At 47.5% G+C, this 21,245-nt stretch overlaps 1 protein-coding gene across 1 annotated transcript in view; it reads right to left on the bottom strand.

Annotated features, from left to right (window-relative positions):
* Nucleotides 1–10,256, bottom strand: part of Ubl3 (ubiquitin like 3) — a 53,567-nt gene extending 43,311 nt beyond the window's left edge. Inside the window, exon 1 of the mRNA XM_006979617.2 lies at nt 9,491–10,256. Within this exon, the coding sequence (XP_006979679.1) occupies nt 9,491–9,517 (27 nt within the window). The 5' untranslated portion in view covers nt 9,518–10,256. The remainder of the gene's footprint in view (nt 1–9,490) is intronic.
* Between the last annotated feature and the right edge of the window lie 10,989 nt (nt 10,257–21,245).

Genomic DNA, 21,245 nt, shown 5'->3' with positions numbered 1-21,245 from the left:
AATAACAAAACACAGGTAGAAAATCTTAAATGTTACGTAACACGTTTCTAGGTGACCCATGCATGGGTCAACAGAACCACCTGAGTGGAAATCTTAGAGCATACTGAATTTTTTTTGAGACCTAAAAATGTTTTGAATTAAACGATAATAAAAAGAACATAGACTGAACCTGTGTGATGAGCTAGTTTGTAGTTAGAAGGAGATTTCCTACATGAACAAATGTATGTACTAAAATGGGAGTGGCTGGTAACAATGACTGACTAAGAACAGCATGTTAAATTCTGTTCAAGTAGAAGGAAAGAGCAAATAGAAACCAGCAGACAATAAACTTTAAATTGCTTTCCTGAAATCACCAGGAGACACAAGTTACCAACAAGCAGATAGATCTTGAGAGCAGGGGTCATCAAAATGACAAGGACACTGAAAAAATTCAAGGGGAGGTGGAATTCAGGTGAATGGTCGGAACTCCGACAAAAGCAAAGTCTGACACTAAGAATGCAGAGTGCTGCATGTGCTGAAGAAACAGTACCGGCAATCTCCAGAGAAAACCCCAGATGGCCCTGCTACTGGATTCCTCAGAACATTTATGGAGGAAAAAAAATCAATACCCACAAACTCGTCCAAAAATTCAGAAACATTTCCCAGATCATCTGATAAGGTCAATATAACCTTGACACTTAGATCTCCCAAAGATTTTTTTATAAGAAATTAAAACTGCTAATCAACCATTTCCATGAACAAAAATGCAAGCATTTGATGTGAGGGATAAGCTAGCATCTTAAAAACTGTGGGGCTGGAGAGATGGTTCAGCAAAGAGCACTTTGCTGCTCTTGCAGAGATCCAGGCTCCGTCCCCAGCACCCACATGGTCATTCATAACTATCAGTACATCCAGTTCTAGGGGATCCAATGTCCTCTGTGACTTCTTCGGGTACCAGGCATGCATGTGGTGCACACACACTTACTGACAACACACACATACATACATAAAGAAGTAAATCTGAAAAGAAAGTATCTTTAAAAAGAGAATGCAGCTAGGCATGGTGGCATATTATAGCACTCAGAAGGCTGAACCAAGAGGATCAGTCCCAGGCTAGCCTGGGCTATCCAGATACACTGGAGACCTGGTCTCAAAACAAAAACAAAAGGGAAGAGGGAAGAGAGAAGGCATCATGAAATGGCCAGATTCATCTGGAAGGCTAGGGTTTTGTTTACTTATGAAATTGGTAACCTCCCCATCTATGACTTCAATAAATTAACTTGTCTTTTGGCACAACAACTACAATCCTAAGAACTTTAAGAACTATTCACAAGACAGGAGCCATGATTGGGAATAGTCCTTACACTATGGCTTCCCACAGCTTTTAAATTCCTGCCGTGGTCTAAATATGTCCTGAAGAGTCAGGCGTTGGAGCTCCATCCCTAAGTAGCAGGGGGAGTGGTGGGGACTTAGGAAAGGGATGCGGCCCTCTCCCCACTCCTCCTGGTCTCCTCTCCTCCTTCAGCAGGTTGTGTTCTCTAGACTAGAGCAACAGGAAAGGCAACAAAACCGTGCTTGCGATATACAATTACATTCGCAATATAACTGGCATCTATTCGAATCAGTTTAAAATTACAGTGTGGTTCTATCCTTATTTGTATGGATGATGTTTATAATATCATTTTGTGCATGCATGACAAAAATGAGTATTTCTGAAGCAAAGTTTACTTTTCTATTAAAGAAAATTAAACATATTGCAAGAGCATTTTGTCTAGACATAGCGAAGTGTTGCCTAAATTAAGCACCTAAATGAGATATAATGCCAAACTTCAACAGTTTTCTTCACCAGGAAGAACATGTTTTTCCTCAAAAGCTAGTCATTACAAAAAGAAAATCCAGTCATGGACTATTGCCCAGAGAAGAGAGACCATTAGAAAATGCTAGTAGGTTTGACTCAGTCAACAGACAGTCCACATTGCAGATAAGCAGCTTCAGCATGAAGACAGAAGGAAAAAACTCAGTAGAACTAACTCAGCTCTTTACATGTCAACTTACGTGCTACACACATGAGACATTCATTCCTAACAGGCACCTGTACAGGAAGTTGTACCATGTAACAAACGCGACGCCCAGTCTGGGAAGGAATCTGAGGCATCAGAAGGAAAATGTGCCCAAGGAACTCAGCAGTGACTGCCTGGGAAGGGGAGGCACAGAATGCCCATTTCCATGCCATCAGACCCAAATTCCCACCATGAGTCAGTGCTCCTAGCTATGAGACCTCAAGTTTCGCGTCCTCTAAGAAGGTAGCAGGAGCTCTGCTGATAATCCCACTCAAGTCTGGAGGCCAGCAGGCCAGCAGAAAAGCAGCACACCGAAGCTTTCCTAAGGCCGCACTACAACTCCTTCCGTCCAAGTGGTTCCCACTTTGTGACAGACACTGTCTCCCCAGCCTCCCTCATCCCCCAAACCCCCCCATCTGAGCAGGAAGAACTACTTACTGACCTACTCCACTTCACTCATGGTGACGGTCAATCCTGGCCCCTCCTAGTACCGAGTTCGAGTCCTCAGGCACAGACAGCCCAGGCCACTGCCCGCTTCCGGAGACTCTGCAGAGTTCCTTAAGCAGTGTCCTTGCTGCGGAAGTAAACCTTAAGCTCTATCGCTACACATGTATCCCTGGTGGTCTTTTCCAGGTGGGCACCAACAATTTCTTCATGAGTGTGTCTGTCTATGCAGTGTCTCTGCAAATGATAGGCTACCGTGAAAAATACCAAGTATCCGCCCAGTAAACAGCAAGTACCCAACAAGCTTAAGTTCTCTAGGATCTCAAAGGAAAGCAATAGCTACAACTTTAATTCATTTACCTAGCTCTTCACTACCAGGAATCTCACCTGTAGTTCCAGCTTCTTGAGAAGCTGAGGCAGGAGGATCTCTGGAGTTCAGGAGTTTGAGGCTACCTTTAACAACCTAACGGAGACTACTGGTTCAAACATCAACAACCTAAACACAGCCAAGAGCCAGTCAGCAAACTCCCAAATGTACAGACAACCAAAGAGAGAGCAAGACCATGAACTGAAGACAACATTCTAGGACATTTCACTTTACTGAAGACAGGCTCCTGAGCAACCTGCCCAGGCATCTTTTGTTCTTCCTTAATATGCATTATATTATAGACCGCTTAACTTTTACATCTACGGCAAATTATAGTCAGCACCCATAAAAAGAGAAGGGTAAGCAGGCATCCTGATTTCAGGAAAAATACATATCAAACATCAGCTAAAATGCCCAGGAAGCTTGGTCACTTACTACACTGGTTTCTGCACTATGCCATACAGTGCACAGACCTGCAACATGTGTCTATCCATTCGTGAGACAAACAACACACGCACTTCACAGAACTAAAACAAATTAAAAGAGTAAAATGCTTGAGTCACTTTATACTTAACTATGTACGAATCTGTTTTGATCTTGGAACCACTAAAAGTATTAACACATTAATAAAAGTGCTGTTTCTGAACATCTCTCTCTAGTTCTTAAAACTGGTTTTCTAGCAGAAGAAGGTAAGTTTATTCTGACATTGGCTTTTCTTCCATTATTTTTATAGATTTGAGTTCTGGGTTTTGAGATGAGGTCTCACAGACAGGCTGAGCTCAGACTTGGAACTGTCCTGCCTCAGCCTCCCTTTGGCTGGGACTGTTGACATGTGGCTTTAAGAGCTGTCCTAAGGCAAAAGGAAAACCCTGGCTCACAAAGAGGTGCAGATCCAGAGTAGGGCACATCACTTACCAACTCACAAAGTCACGATAGTTTCCATTCTATTATCAAACTTAGTTTATCTTAGAAGTTAGCTACCTAATGATATTGCTAATAAAATTTTATTTTTTCCTGATGTCTTAGTTTTTGGGAAATTAGTTTTGTCTTTTGCTTCTGTTGAGTCAAAATTCTCTGGAATTGTTTGCAGAGAAGGCCTTTCAATAGATGAGCAATATCTAAATGTACTCTTGGAATGTTCCTTCCACAGTACTGGATTCTTCAGCGCAGTAAGAACTTTCTCACTTGGGATTTAAAGTTTTGAAAGTAGAGCTTTGCCCATCGTTTCAATCCTAAGTCAACAGCAGGTTCTATTAACTAGCTGCAGGAACGGATCAGTCACAAAACCTCTGAGCAGTTGACTTCATAGTGCTGTTCCTGGCCTCCTCACCCCACAATTCTCCCACCTTCCTCAGCAAACTTCATTCATGGTTAATCTAGACAGCAGGAAGGGCGGGAGGGAGGGAGGGAGGAAGGAAGGAAGGAAGGAAGGAAGGAAGGAAGGAAGGAAGGAAGGAAGGAAGGAAGGAAGGAAGGAAGGAAGGAAGGAAGGAAGGAAGAGCTCACCCACACTGTGGGCCAGAAGTCTGCCAACAGCAAGTTCTCCTCTTTTTACTCTCAGGCCTTAACTGACTGGCCTCACTTCGTTTTATAAAGCAGTGACCCAAAAGGGGCAGAAAGTTCAGGGCCTCCTCACATTTGCATACAAAGTTTGCAATTACAGTGTCTGCAGTACACTCCAACAGAATTGACGGCCACCAAAACTCAGCTAGGCAAGCTTGTGGCCCACGTTATAGTCTCAGCACTAAGACTGAGGCAGGAGGGTTACTAGTGGGAAGCCAGCCTGGGCAACACAACCAGTACTTGACTCAAAAAGCCCAAACAAGGGAAGTTAAACTAAGCACACTGCATCCTATTTTAACCAAGCAGCAACTCAAAGCGATCACACTGGGCTGTTTCAAAACCCAACCTTCATGGACTGGGGGAAAAAATCCCCAATTCAGAATGACCCAAGGTGCCTGCCCAGGTTATTACGAATTGGAGTCACTCCACTTTCTTCTCCCAGAAGAAAGAAACTTGATAGCCAGGTGGTACACCTTTGATCCTGACACTTGGGAAGCAGAGGCATGCTTCTGTGACTTGGAGGCAGCCTGGTCTACAGAGTGAGTTCCAGGACAGCCAAGGATACAGAGAAACCCTGTCTCAAAAGAACCAAAAACCAAAAAGAAAAGGAACGAAAAGAAGCCTGAAAACCAAAGCACGTCTGTGCTCCCCACTGAGACGAGCGGAGCCAGCACTGTCATCACTAATAGAAGGACGTCCGAGCTTTAACATCTAACAGCGTGCTTTCCAGTTCAAAGTGCTAGTCCAAGAGGACGACGTAAACTCCCATCTACTGGCGGGGTGGAGCACTTTTATTTTTCTCTAAGTAACAAACCGGACCACTTCATGAGGCAAAGTTTTAAAAAGCCAATTCTGATTTAAAAATCACGGAAGATGTAACAAATCTAAGACACCTGTCCCCACCCCTGACCAAGCATAAGACCATCAACAAAAGTGCCCAAGAAAACGTTTCGGAGAGAAAGCAAAGTCAGCCTGGACCTAGAAGGATGCACTTCAGCTCAAAACCTGGGAGTCACAGTCAAGTACACCAACGGGAGGACCACTCAACAGGGAGAGGATGCTGTCACCAAGTCACACAGACCGGCACCCGCACTCACTCACTCCTGAGCTGGAAGGGCTCTTCCGACTTCAACTGGAAACCAGTGTACGAGGCAGGAGATGAACACGAGAAAGGAACTGTGAGCAAGGAGGGAGTCGGGCATTTTATCTCGGATACTTTCCCATAGCCAGCTCTGTTCTCGGGATCTCATTCTGGCCTTGGCCCCTCCTCCCACGTCATTTCACTTTAACTTAGGAAACTGACCAAAGTTCACATTGAAAGAAAATTTATTTTACTTATTTCCTGCCCACTAGAGGGCTCCAAAAATATTTCTTTCGTGAATAGAAGAAATAAAACAAGCATTTCAATCAGAATACTCTACTGAACACATGAAATACCCTGACAAAACTGTCAGGGTATCTTCTGTCCCCAGACTACAATCTATTGATCGGTAACTGTTCGGCAACCCAACAAGCAGTTAGATAACAGGCCGAGTCCACTGTCCTCATACAGTTTCCTTTGCAGGTAGTTCCTTTTTCTTTCCGTTTTTGAGACAGGTCTCACTATGTAGCCCTTGCTGGCCTAAAACTTCCTATGCAAACCAGGCTGGCCTTGAACCCACAGGCTCTGCCTCCTCCTCCAGAGCAATGGGTTAAAGGCGTGCGCTGCCACACCCAGCTCACAGGTGGTTTGCAGATAGTTTTTGATGTAACAAGCGTCTTAAAGTCATACAGTCCAATTCTAGTCCAAAGTCCTAAGTGGTTTGCCAATCGAAGAAACAGTCTCACCAGCACATGCACATGTGCTGAGACCTTTCCCAGTCCAGGGTAAGGCCGCCCCTTCGCCTGCTCTCCTCCCGAGTCCTGTCTGTCTTCACAGCTCCTGTCGTTTGTAGAGCAGCTCACAGTCACTGCACAAACACACACAATGGCGAATGCCCAAGGAGGAGCACAAACTGTGAACTCAGGTTAAAAACATAAGGGATCCACTTAAATGTGATGCAGTGGAGTTAAATTCTGCGCCTTTATCTTCCGCTTCCCCACAGGGAGGCTGCTACACTGAGATATTAGTAAATAGAGTACTTCCAATTCTATCATTATTAACAAGAAAAACATCAGCATCTCCTGTATGCATATCTCCTGTACATAGAAACAGTTATGTTTCTAGAATGTGCACACACGGGCAGAGTGCGTGCGTGTGTGTGTGTGTGTGTGTGTGTGTGTGTGTGTGTGTGTGTGTGTGTAGTGATAAGAAGGTTGCTTGCAAAAAGCTCCTGGCAAATTATTTTACAGAAGGTACAACAAATCCACTCATTACAGGGGCACTTTCTAAATTCAGATCATAAAAAATGTTTTTTATAGTTAAACAAAAATGTACTTAATGGTTAAAAGTAAATTTTAAATGAGACTTCTATTTACAAAACTAAAACTGGTGTTAAAATACAGTTTGCAAAATGAGTCACAATGGTAGCCATAAGACGACTTTACCCACACGTCAAGTGATTTAGCAATTACCATCCATCTGGAAGGAATCACCGCAAATGAAACAGAGCAGGGGTTCTAACATCACGCTCCACCCCAGCTCCTGAGCAGGATGTTCCTAGGGCTGACAAGCACCATTAAGATGTAAAGGAACAGTAGAACATTTGTGTCTCAACAGCAGAGAGGAGCTGTCAACACTTGAAAGGTTCACATCACAGCACCTAAGAGGAAGGGGATTCTGCACTTGCAAGTTCAAGTTCAGAGGTCTGTGACAGCTTGTATCCTAATCAATTTAGAGTCGGGCTGCAAGGAAATGTTACCTTGTGGGCACATGGATGGGAGTGACGAGATGGCTTTCAGATGAAAAAGTGGTAAACCATCCTCACTCTAAGTCACCGATGCAAACTCAAATTGTCAGTTACTAGTACAAGGAGTTTAACTAGGAAACATTAACTCAACAACTTCAAGCCAGTATTTAATATATTATAAGTATTTTTTTAAGTTGGGGAGTCTAGGAACTTATCAAACAAAGACACGTTTGAAGGAAAACTAAAACTGAAGTAATGGAAAATGGAGGTTTAAAAGGTTTTCACAAACAATCGTATCCTCCAGCAAGATGAAGACGAGCTACAAAACCCACTTGGAGCTTGGAGGTCTGCACAGCGTCAGGCTACCTCTGAAGAGCATCATCAGGCAGTCTATGTTTATTACATAATACTGCTGTGCCCTTGCATATCACCTTTAATCAGGGATCTCAAAGCACCACTGAGTCATCAGGGCCTGAACACACAATCTCAAACAGACAAGAAGTTACAGTTTGTAATTGCAGCTATTAATAAAACCTTGCCCCTACTTCTGTCCCCCAGCCCAACACAGCTTCCAATCTTCAGAGAGGGTCCCCCAAACCACCTCCGTGTGTGGCTGATGCTGCCCGCCCCACTTTCCCTTTATCACTGGGCCTGAAGAAAGTAGTGGCCCTGTTTTAATGACACAAACCTCTTCCATTACAACCTCTCTGACAGACTAACTGGTACTCAGATGGTGTAGCCTGCACTGTGCCGAGGGTGTAAAATGGAGGCTTTACAATGAGCCAATCTTTGCGGGAGGCTGCGAGCCCACAGATCACTCATCAGACAGGGGAAATGGCATTTGCAGTTCTGTGTAGAGACCTCGCTAGGCAACTTTGAGAACATTGGAAAGGGAACCATGGCAGCCACTCTAGCAGGCGAGAGACGGTTCCCTCGGTGCACATCAAGAAGGAAGGAACAACTAAAAGGACTGAGCTGGAGTTTAAAGACTCCGGAAGCAAAGGCTGTGTGCGGCGTGGCCGCCCAGGAGACAGACCCAGTGGTTCCTTTGCATTTGAATGGGTTATTAAGTGGGAAATCAAACAAACAAAATGTCTTTAAGCCAAGGTCAAAATACAGTTTAAGGGTCATTTTTCTTTTACGGATGTAAACGTTGTCCCCTCCATAGAAATATCTGACATTTTAAAAATGTAATCATTAGCAAAGTTCAGTTCTGGTTTTGCACTGTAATACACATACATTCAAATGTCAACTTGACATAAGTGGGTATGATTACATTGACTTCAATTCTTTCATAAACAGGATTATTCATCTCGCTGTGAAATGCATTGTCTGCCCTCCTCGGGACTGCAAAGTGTCTTTCACACTCCCACAAACCCACCCCTCAGCACTGTAAGGCTACAAAGTAACTGTCAGTCAACACACTCAGCAACCCTAACCTTCAGAAACCGAAGAGAAAAGCCTCAATAAACAAGAGCACTTTTTGTTTCCAGTTCTCGACGCCCAGTGATCCAGCTCAATAAGCATGTTTCATTGGCTCAAACAAACAAACAAAAACCTAAAATGCAATCCTGCTAAATATCGGAATATCTAGATAGAGAAGGATCTCTTATGCGATCAACCTAGAGTCGAAAGACATCCTAAATAGCTCGGGTTGTCATAGCTGTTCAGCCAGACCTTTCGAAGGGGCTCGCAGCAAGACTTTTCCAAAGAGGTGCGCCTCTGTCCCTGAAACGCATCGGTAGTGTGCGCCTACGGCCCGAATGATTTTGTCTGTCACTGCGCGAGATCTCCTCTCCCTGCCCTAGGCATCCAGCAGGGCGCCCGTCCCCGGCTCTGCCCACACTGCCCCTGACGTCTTCCCGAGGCGTTTAAACCCAAGCCTTCAGAGCCTTCTAGCCATCGGGGAGGAATTTCCTCCGCTTCCAGCTGCATTTCCCTGCCTCCGGCGACTTAGAAAACACAAACGAGCCAGTGACTCTCCGTGGTTAAAAAAAAAAAGAAAGAAGAAAGAAAGCAGCAGCAAAACCACACCAAAAACCAGTGCTTCCTAAAAAAAAAGGGGGGGGGAGCAGAAGTGACAACTTCCCCAAAGCCAAGTGGGGTGGGTGGCTTTGACACCAGTGCCCCCCGATTACCCCCCGGCCCCGGCCCCAGACACCTTCGCCCCGACGCCGGCGTCGTTTTCGGGTTAAATCAGATTGGAAACCACAAAGCAATCCGAACGTCAGAACTTATCGTTCACTTACCATATCCGCCGGGACATGACTGGACATCTTGCCTTTTGAGAGTGGGCCAGAGGTTTACGCAGAAAAACAAAACAGCAAAGACAAGGGCCGAAGTGCTGGAGCCGCGGGCAATCGAAAAACCTTCACAGTTCCGATCGGTTCCTGGCCGAGCTTTTCCAAAGAGGAAAACAACAGAAAACAACCACCACCACAACAACAACAACAAAAAAGTAGAAGTTCCGTGGGAGCCCCGGAGGTGGTGGGGCGCGAGGCGCGAGGGGAGCCGGTCGTCAGCAGCAGTGGCAGCGCCAGGACCCGCCGCGCCAGGTGGACGGAGCCCAGTGACACACGGACATGGAGCGGGGTGGGAGGGGGTTAAATGCGCCGTCCTCCTCGCCGGGCCCAGGCGGTGATTCACACGCGCTCGCGACTCAGCTCCTCATTAAAGCCCCGGCGACCAAGTGTCCGGATAACTATGTGGCTACACATCGAGCGCCGCGGCTGAGGGCGGCCCGGGCCGCCGAGGGGCTCAGCGCGCGCCGCGGGGCCGCACAGCCGGGCCGCGCGCAGCCGCGCTCAAGGGCATCGACTTCGCCGGCCGCCGAGCCGAGCCGAGCCGAGCCGAACCGGGCCGGGCCGAGCCGAGCCGAACCGGGCCGAGCCGAGCCGAGCCGAGCTGAGCGCAGCGCCGGAGGGGCTCAGGCCGCGGGCGCCTCGGCGCAGCCGCGCGGGTCGGGCTGCATCGCGTCCGGGCTCCGGCCGCCTCCGCTTTGCTGCCTTCCGCGGCGTCTTCCGGGGGCGCCTCCCTCAGCCAGGGGAAACAGCTCCCCCTCAGAGCCCTGACTCTCCGCCTCCTCCGCCACTTCTCAATCCCACACGCCCCGGCCGCCTCCTGTCATCGCCTCAGCCCAACATGGCGGCGGCGGCGGCCCGAGCCCAAGAGCCGACTTGGGAATAGCGCCCCCCCTCCCGCCCCGTGCGCGCTCCTTCCCTTCGTCACAACGGAGCCCTCTCCGAGCATCATGGGAAATGTAGTTCGTGCCGGTGAGGGGCCGGGGTCGCGAGGGCGTCCTCGCTGGCATCGTTGCCACGCCCCCGCATAGCAACAGTTGCTAGGATAGGATAGCAGCGCCCTTGTTTGGCCTCAGCTTGGCCGCTCTGCCCAGGAGTTGGCCCCTACCATGGTCCTGAAATGCTATGATCAGTGCGGATGGTTGGAGGAAAAGAATTTGCGTGGAGAGATTCCCTCGCGCACGACAGAGACAACAGTTAAAACGGGACACACCTTGGTGCAGGAGCTCGGGCTTGCAAAATGATTGCAAGTTCTCCTCCACATTCTGCAATCTCAAACCATTTTGAGTGAGTTTATCTTTCGGTCTCCTCAACACGACAGCGTGAAGATCTGAAGCAATCATTGATTTCCGATAAGGCCGTGGAAGTTCAACAGAAACAAGGCTCTCTCATGAAGCAGAGGCAATGTTTGAACACATGTCCTGTAGACCCAGGGCCATAAAGCTACAAGTTACCTCATCGAAATGACTAGAAACTGTGTTAGGCACAGCAGCGCTATCGCGCTAGATCTGTAGCGGAGACTGCAGGTGGATTCACCCACTTGCCAGCCTACCCCGTCTAGCCCGGTGATGTAATCGTCTTATGACAATTTAAACAGCACAATACAATGCTGATGTTGGGAGATTTAGGTGAAAAATATGTCTACCACGGATATAGGATTAGAATGCAGAAACCACAGGTATCCAGTTGAGCCTTATTCATATCTCAGGCCTTTGGGGAGGGCAGTCTCCATGACACCCCTTCTCCCACCTACAGCTGTGTGACCTCACCTGCGAAGCAGCCTCGCCTACCTTCCAGGGCTAAGGTCTGAGTGTTGCTGCAGATGAGTTCATGCATGGTGCCTCAGTCATTTTGTAAATAACAACACATCTCCTGACGTGAACTGCGGCTACTCATTCTCTCTCTCAGCAGACACTCTCTGGCCACTGAGAGTTCAAACATGAGCTGTATGGTCCCTGTCCGCAGGGCTAAGCTCATTGTCTAGAAGCCTGTGTCATCCCCCATAACCACCTCCTCAGTCAGGTTTGTCCTCATGCGATGGGAACTCACAGGACACTTGAGAGCACCTACCTGTCACTTGCGTGGCCTGGCTGAAGAAATTCCATGCACTCCTGGGGGCCGGTATCACAGGAATACAGACCCAGTGAGGCTTCCATACTGCCGCTGTTCCAGCATCTGTGGATTCCACGATTTGCCACAGCCTCGGTTAACGTGGTTTCTCTTTCTCTGTGTTTGATCACCGTGGGACCCTTCTCCACCATCAAGCCGACAATTGGAAGCCTTCAATCCGCCAACGGATTCTGAAGGAATACTGGGTTACCATCTAAAGACTCTCCCCGATGGTAATTCCCCACACCACACCTAGGTTCCCTGTAGTTTCCCCGACCACGGCTCTGCCAGACCCAAGTGCTGTTGAAAGGCAAGAGGCAGACCGTGGCAGCAGGAAGCCAGCTGTCCACCAGCCCCGCTCCAGGGATGAAATGACCCCGACTTTGAGCCCACGCTCTTGGCATCTCTGCTGTCCCCCGCTGCCCCTGCTGGATAAGGCCACATCTTTCCAAAGTGAACTCACTGAGCCTGGTTGCATTTCTAATAAGACAGGCTGAGATATTATCCTCACCAAAACTCATTGGAACCCTCCTCAGACATGAGTAAGGCGTGAAGGAGCATTGCGGAACACATACAGACTTTTCCGCTGTGCTGTCTTTGCTGTTGGCTCCCCGGCTCTGGCTCTAGAGAGTCGGGGGAGAGCCTGCGGAGGGCGGGAGAGGAGCCTGGGAACACCTAACACCGTCGTTGGTGTGCCCAGAAGCTCTCCTCAGCATCACTCGGGAGGAAGTGAGTGACACAGCATTTTTTGATATGGAAAAGCTAACCTCACAAGAAATCAAAGAGCTAACAGACAAGTTGTGTGGCCTTTGTTGATCTGCTAGGCCTCCCCAAACCTCTTCCGGGGAGCCTCATCTAAATCTCCAAGGGCCCTTCTAAGTCTCTGTGATGATGCCGTGGTGGCCTGTCAAAAACAGCTCCCTCCAGTTTGTAGAGGCGAAAGCGTTTTCTGGAGGGGCACGGGGATGAAGAGAACGTTAGAAAAAGAGGTTATGGCAATGGTCACAGCTGGGTATGGTGATAGAAGCCTGTAATCCCAGCACTTCAGAGGCCGAGGCAAGAGGATTGTCCTGAGTCTGAGGCCAGACTGGGCTGCACCTCAGCACCAGGGCAATTAGGGTTACGTAACAAGACCCTGTCTCAAACAAAACAAAACAAAAATTTGCAAATTGTGAACATTCTAGAAACTACTGAATTGGGCACTTTAGAAGTTCTTTTTAGCCGGGCAGTGGTGGCGCACGCCTTTAATCCCAGCACTCGGGAGGCAGAGCCAGGCGGATCTCTGTGAGTTCGAGGCCAGCCTGGTCTCCAAAGTGAGTTCCAGGAAAGGCGCAAAGCTACACAGAGAAACCCCGTCTCGATAAAACAAAACAAAACAAGACAAAAAAAAAAAAAGAAGTTCTTTTTAAAGCTTTTAAATCTTACTTGTGTGTATGTGTGTGTGCACATGTGAGCTTGCACGCTCAAGCAGCCAGTGTTCTTAACCACTGAGATATCTCTCTAGCCCTAGAAGGTTTTTGTTTTGTTTTATTGTTTGATTGAGACAGGGTTTCTCTGTGTAACCCTGGCTGTCCTGGAACTCGCTCTGTAGGCCAGGATGGCTTTGAAGTTAGCTTTTAATATCAGAAAAATACACACAGATAAAAGCGACCATCGTCACCTTTTCAGTCGTACAACTCAGTGACATGAAGGCCATTCACTTGTGGAGGAATCATCCTCACTGCCCCTCTACTCACCTCTCTTCATCTTTGTGCTCATTAAACAGTAGTAACTCCCGTTTCCCACTCCCTACTCTCTGTTTAGACAACTGTTTTCCACTCTGTTCAGTACCTCACGGGAAGGGAAAGAGCATTTGGATTCTTGTGGATGACCTCTTTCCTTTGGCATAACATCTTCAAGGTTCATCCATGTTGTAGCCTGTGAAAAATTTCCCTTCCTTTTTAAGGGTAAGCTACATGTCATTGTATGCAGACCCTCTCACTATTAAGAACCGGCTGGATTTAACACTATATAAGTCATATCTCCGTAAAGCAGTTTCCACAGAGTCCGCCCTAGCTGCCATGGGAAGGGTCTAAAGCGATTCTCATCTCAGAGTCATGCTTTGTTTTCCCAAGCAAACCGGATGAAAGTGAGGCTGGAGAGTAGGGTGGAGGATGAGGTCCGGAAGGCCTTCCGAGCATCCTTCGAAATTAGCATAGGAGAAAAACCTGCCAGCCAAGGCAGACTAGAAACAGCAGGAGCCACTGGTACAGTCACAGAGACACTCCAGGGGTGTCTGAAGGTGACCTGTGCCTCATGGTACACCAAGCTGCACACCCCTGGGTGGAGATAGAAGATCACTAACTAGACACGTGATGCATGAAGCAATACATAGAGCTAGGTGAAGAGAGCGTGCATGGAAAAGCCTGTGCTGTGCAAACGGCCCCCAAAGCCTCTGCCATGTGACAGAAAAGCTCTAACCCATTGTACAGTGCAGCTGCCGAGTTTCTAAATGTCTCTGCTCTGGCCAATTCATCCTTTGCCATGGTCCTAAGGATCCGCCCCAGCTTCCGCTACCATCAGTTTATCTCTCTGGTTACTTCCTTGTTCGAAGACAAAGGCCTAGAACCCTTCTGGACATGCCCACCAGACCCAGATAGCCACCTGGATCTAAAGAAGGACTTGACTTGTACTGAGATGGGTCAGTCAGGAAAGCATTCATGGGAGCCGAGGTAGACCACCAACACTCATGTAAAAAAGCCGAGAGCTCACGGAACCCTGGGGCAGGGGGAGGAAGACAGACAGACCCCCTAGTCTGCCTCTGCAGCCAATGAACGACCACTGGACTCAGACTGCATCTCAAAAGCTAAGGCAGAGGGATAAGGAGATAGCTCACAAAGCCAGAGGACCTGAGTTCAGATCCTCAGAACCTGTGGAAAAGCCAAATATGGCCGTTTAAGGGTCTGTAGGAGACTCAGTAGAAGCTTGGAAGCTCACTAGCCAGCTAGCCTGGGTTATACAAGCTGGAAGAGATCATCTAAATCAGTGGTTCTCAACCTTCCTAATGCTACGATCCTTTCATACAGTCCCTCATGTTGTGGTGACCCCCAAACATAAACTTATTTTCATTGCCACTTCATCTCTCTAATTTTGCTACCATTATGACTTGTTAATATCTGTGTTTCCCGATGGCCTTAGGTGACCTCTGTGAAAGGGTCGTTTGACCCCCAAAAGGGTCACAATCTACAGGTTGAGAACTGTTGATCTAAAACAAGTGGAAAGATGAACTCTGGCTGGGAAAGATCTGATTGGCCAGGGCATGGGGGCACCAACATCACAGGAATATGCATATACACTCATACACTCTCACATCACACATGCTCACATACACACAAAGACACATGCGCGCGCGCGCGCACGCGCACACACACACACACACACACACACCTCTTTATATCACATACATGAACACAAACTCTCTAGTCACACATGGGCACACACGTACACACTCATACTTTCACATCACACACATACAGACACAGTTGCACACACATACACTCACAACACACACACACACACACACACACACACACACACAAATTAAATTTGAAAAAATGTGGAGAGTGATTAAGGAAAACCCCTGATGTTGCCCTGTGGCTTCCACATACATGTGTTTGCACACACAAATAAAACAAACAGAAAATTAAGGGGGAAATGTGATGGTATTGTGTTCCCCAAAGTATTGTGCACCCTAATAAACTTATCTGGGGTCAGAGACAGAACAGCAACTAGATACAAAGGCTAGAAAATGGTGGCACTCACGCCTTTAATCCTAGCATTCCAGAGGTAGAAATCCCTCTGGATCTCTGTGAGTTCAAGACCACATTGGAAACAGCCAGGCATGGTGACACATGCCTTTAATCCCAAGAAGTGAGCCTTTAATCCCAGGGAGTGATGGCAGATAGCAGAAAGGTATATAAGGCATGAAGACCAGAAACTAGAAGCATTTGGCTGGTTAAGCTTTTAGGCTTTTGAGTAGCAGTTCAGCTGAGATTCATTCTGGATAAAGACTGAGAGGCTTCCAGTCTGAGGAAACAGGATCAGCTGAGGAACTGGCGAGGTGAGGAAGCTGTGGCTTGTTCTGCTTCTCTGATCTTCCAGCGTTCACTGGCCCCAATACATGGCTCAGGTTTGATTTTATTAATAAGAACTTTTAAGATTCATGCTACAGGAAAAACGCATGTCCTTCTATGAGGTATTTCTTTATGTGGTCACATCACTATGCTGTTCATTGTCTTTCACAATATGATCAGACAGTAGGTCAACACCACAAGAGGCAGAGAAAGGCTTTCTCAGTGAGGGGTGAAGGGACCCAATGGACATACCATATACCACAGGGTTCAGAGGTCTGGGCCACCTCTATCTGAGTCTGCTCAAGGTGATCCAGTCTACAGGTGCCCAGAACCTAGGCACAGACCAAGATTTTCCAGTGAAGAGCACCTGAGACCAAAGATGTCTCTCGTCATGCCTGCCGTTCTCAAGTCTCCTCACTGACTCAAGGCAGTGTAAGAGTCACTTCAGATATTCAATTGCAAATCATCTCATGCTTATGCAGTGACCTAGGACCTAGAGACGAAAGATACTCTATGCGTGTGGAAGCCTCTTTCCACGCTACTATGAAAACCCAGCTTATCAGGACGGTCCCCACCTCACTCCAAACCTAGTGATGTCTCCCATTCCTCTCAGAGACTAACCCCAAGCAGCTCACCTGAGTCACCGTCCCTCCTGATTTGCCCCCTTCCTCCAGCCTTTCCAAACCCCCATGCAACCCCAACTCCCAGCGGCCACTGGGGTAAGGGGGTGCATCTGCCGCTGCCCTCGCTTGCACCCCTTGCCCTTGAGTCTTGGCACAGGCATCCTCTCCCAACCTGTCCTCCTCATGCCCGAATGCCACGCCCCTCAAGGGGTCTCGGCCTTGTCTCCCTTGTGCTTTCAAGTGCCCACCTTATTCCTACAGGGGTGTCCACGCCCTCATGACATTGTGTTTTCATTTTCACCCCATCTGTATCTTTTACTGGACCCTCCGTAAAGGAGGGTGGGGAGGCTTGGGACAGGGACTTGGTTGGTGTCAGGGAGAAGTCAACGTCTTGTGGTCAGATACAGTGAAGAGGGAGAGCACAGAGCAGCGGGACATGGTTCTCCTCGGACCACTGAGGTACAGCCATGGCTGCCTTCACAAGCACATCATGGTTTAAACTGGGTGGCCCAAGAACCCAGGGACACTAGAGAAGGGTTGTTTACGTTTTGTCCTATACCAATGTCCCACAATGCACTTCTTCCTGACATGACCCCACTTTTGTCTGTGCTGTGGGGTCACTCAAACAGCAGTTGCTGGTGGGAAGGAAGCTTAGCAATGACATCATCTCCATTTTGTTTCTTTTTAACAAATGAGGAAATGAAGACTCCTTGAGAAGCAGCCACATTCTCTCGGTAAGTTTTAAGGCACCTGAGAATGTGTTGCAAAGACAGAAACAAAGACAGAAGGACTCCTGTGGCGGGCCTTATGGATTTGTTGAGTTCTTACATAGCTTTATATGAAATCATGACAAATACGCCCCCAGGTATAGACTTTACTACCAAATTAGTATCAGAAGACACAATGATCGTTATTCCTGGTTTACATTGTCATAAGCAATCATCCCACAATTATAAGGCTATTTCATGAAAAAATGTTAATGCCCAAAGTAGTAAAATTCTATTCAGAACATTTTCCAGCTCTGTGTAAGCAATGTATTCCCCTCAGTGTAGGCGAGCAAATTCTCCTTGACACTGAGGTTATAATCGGGTTTCTCTGTGCCCCAACAAACTCTAGCCTAGTCATGGTATGTAGTTTTGTGAGTGTTTTATTTTTATTTTTTTATTAATAGAATTATCATCCATCATCATTCTGCATATTCAAATTTTGTTCTTTTGCAGTCACCAAGGGGACACCAAGTTCTAAGTGTGGCAATATCCTTCCGTAGCCCCAGTGCTTGGGAGACTAAGAGAAGAGGGTTACAGGTTACATGTTTGAGGCCGGCTTGAGCTCAAATAAATACACAAGTAAATAAAGCTACTGAAATTATATTGACATTTAGAAGAGCTTCATTGAGAACCAATGATATGGTTCTCCAAACCTCCAGCTTATTCTTGAAGGTTTACCACAGACAAGAGGTCATGACATGGAAGATGGCTATGGCCCAAGAGTGGCCTCTCTGCCGTGGCTGACTCAGTTCTTGAGTCAGGCCTCGTTGGGCAAGGGCCCACGTGTGTGGATTTCATGACCATGTCTCCTAAACTGAATAATCCAGTCAGCATGCACCTTCTGCAGCACACTGACAGAAACTTCAGGTGAGAACCAATCCTCACCGGCTCCCAGGGCCACGCTATAAAGAGCTGATCACCCTCTCGCTTGGCATCTGGTCTGGCTGCCAGGAGCCTGCCTATCAGATTACGTGCTCATCTTTTTTGCAGGATTCCGAGATGATTAATTGATCAGGATGTCAACCTTTGACTTGATGCCACAGAGAAGAAAGGACCTGAAATGAACTTGCTTGAGAGAGAGAGAGAGAGAGAGAGAGAGAGAGAGAGAGAGAGAGAATATACTGACTAAGAGTGCAGGCCCACCTTTCAAAACAGGATTGACATTTACTAGATGGAGAAGCTGGGTAACTTACTTGTTTTTTCATCCATCAATGTTTTTAAAAAGAAATAATAAAATTAAAATAGGAAAGTATATATTTGGACCATTTCCTAAAAACATGTGAATTTGGGGCTGGAGAGATGGCTCAGAGGCTGAGTCCTGCTGCTTTTTCAGAGGATCCAAGTTTCATTCCCAGCACCCACAGGGTGCCACAACCACCTGAACACCAATTCCAGAGGACCCGAAGTCCTCTTCTGGCCTCAGTAGGTACTGCATGCACATAGTACACATATATGTAGGCGAAACACTCCTATACATAAAACAAAATTAAAAATTTTCTGAAAAGCATGACAATGTAAAGCTTAGGACATTTTCTAGCATGTCATAAGCATTCAATAAGTTACTATTGGAACCATCTGAGTGAAGCAAGGTGCTGCTTTTCACATGAGCTAAGACCTCAGCCGGGTCGGACCCTCCCACTGTCTTTAACCCACTCCTTCAAGTTCAGCACGGTTCTCCCCAGGCTGTCTGCCTTTCCTTATAGAGATCCATGGGAGTGTGTTATGAGGAGGTTAGCTCAGGGGCTGAAACAGCAAAGCTAACAAAGCTGGAAACGTGCACTCCAACCGAAGGCCCCATGGGTGCCCCCTTCACAGGGGGAGGGGTCGAGTCAGGGACTGGACGAATTTGGAGCATAGGCTTAGATGTCGGCCTCCGCCCTTCTAGTAGTTCATAGGGAGCCTCTCCCTCTTCCCTTCTGATCTCCCCCTCTACCCACTTTGGGTAGCTGCTCTGTCTTCCGAAACTTGTCCCAACAAACCGGCCGTCCTCTCTTACAACGGCCTGCTTTCCTTCTCGCATGGCTCTTCCACTGAGAGTTGACTGGAAAATGCATAATTTCACCGAGGAAATGGTAGAGGAGAAAGGAACGCCACTGATGCTAGAAAATCGGGCAAGCTGGCTCTGCCCCACGTAAGCCAGGGGACTCCTGCTCAGAACGGGAACACGTTGCAATTGTCTTTTTTAAAGAAACCGGGCTGACTTGTTTCTGGATGCTCTCCTCCACTCTCGTTCCTTCCCTTCACATCGAGAATCTTCCAGTCAGCCACCCTCCATAGCCAAGGCTTCCACATTCACGGAGCCAGCCAACTCTGCCTTGAGAATATTTGCCAAGGAATGAATGCAAAGCTGCATGTGCACTGAAGAGCTGCACGCTTTTTTCTCTTGTCATGGTTCCTGAACCACCGCAGACCATTTACTTGGGCGGTATGCGTACCATGTTAGGTATTATAAATGAATGACGGGTGACTTAAGGCACATGGGAAGATGTGTGTAGCTGGCCAGGCACTACTGTGGAATTTTATACAGGTACTTGAGCACCTGAGGGTTTGGGCTTCTTGCGGAGATTCTGGACCCACTTGCAAAGAAATGTCTTGCGTTCTGCTGGAACCCAAAGCTGCTGCATGGCAGCATGCAGGAGGGGTCACCCTGGAATCCACATGCACGGTGTCCCTGGGAACAGTGCAGCAGCCAAGGTCAGAGCCATGCTTTGGGGCCCTGCCCACTTCAGGGAGCAGCTGACTTCTCACATCCTGCACACTTCACTCCAGCTCGTGAGCTAAGATGTTCAACTGCCAAATACCAAGGACGTCTTTAGTGTTTTGTCACCCTGGATCTCTGCCCTGAGTTCTTGACATCACGGGCCACTCCCTCACCTGTGAATTAGCTCTGGAGTCAGAATGGATTCCAGCTTTACCACTCACTGGCACCATGGACACATTTACCGAATCTAGGTGAAATGTGAGCAACTAGGCTGTGAAATGTGGCCAACAATAGACTCTGTTTTATAGGGCTGCTGTGAGGGTCACAGGAAGTGGTTTGGAAGGCATTTAGCACAGCACAGGAGAGATACATATTGAATCATGACGATGGTTATCTTTTTAAGACTGGCACATGGTTTACATGAGGACCCCCTTTCCTGGGCTTGAACCACTTCTCTCTTCCTTCTCCTTCACTTTCATTACTGTCTGGGCTGGACCTGACCTTGGCTATCATCGGTCTCCACCATGTGGCTAATTTCATCCCCTCCCTCCCTCCCTTTCTCCCTCCCTCCCTCCCTTCCTTCCTCCACTTCACTGAGCTGCCAACATCTCACTGACATCGTCTGATTTCACGACTCAGGCATAGCCTGCTTCCCTGGGCTCCAGCCAGACACCCTGACTTCCTACTAGACCTTTTATGGGGCTGTCTGGCTGGAATCCCAAAGCCAGCCCATTGCAAACCAAAGCATCCCACACTTGTCCCAAGCCTCTCTCTCCACCTTGCTGTCCATCTTCCTTTTCCTGAGCGTTTTCCCATGGCTCAACTCCAACACCCACATCCTACCCAGTCTACCTCTCAATATATCCGAAGCTGACCAGTCACATTTCATATCCATTTTTTTCATCCTTAATTTGCTTTTCCACCATTTTTCCTGAGATAAATTGCTGCCTGTGATGCTCTCCTGTGTACCCAAGCTCATAACATCTAGTTAAGTCTGGGTGTCAGAGGTCCTAAGCACCAGACAGAACGGTCACTTAATCTGTGACGAAATGTTGAAAATAATGCAATGCAGTTTTCACAGAGAAAACATTTTCCAGTTTACACATTTACTCTTTATTTAAAAAGAATGTTCTTCCTTTTTTGATGAGTGTATGTATCTGTGTGTACATGTTCATGTGCATAAGTGTGTGTGCACGTGAGTGTATGAAAGTCACAGGACAACCTTGGGTGTGGTTTCCCAGGAACACCACCTACTTTAAATTTTTTGTTGTTTCTGTTTTGAAGCAGATGACCCCCCCACCCCGCCCCCGACAACTCAATAGATAGACTAGGCTTGCTGACCGGTGAGCCCCTCAGATGCCCTGTCTCTACCTTGCAATGATGGATTACAAG

Source organism: Peromyscus maniculatus, chromosome 23 (genome assembly GCF_049852395.1).
Source record: "Peromyscus maniculatus bairdii isolate BWxNUB_F1_BW_parent chromosome 23, HU_Pman_BW_mat_3.1, whole genome shotgun sequence".
In the NCBI taxonomy this organism is placed as follows: domain Eukaryota; kingdom Metazoa; phylum Chordata; class Mammalia; order Rodentia; family Cricetidae; genus Peromyscus; species Peromyscus maniculatus.
Note: the sequence above shows the minus strand (reverse complement) of the source record. Positions and strands in the feature narration are given on the sequence as shown.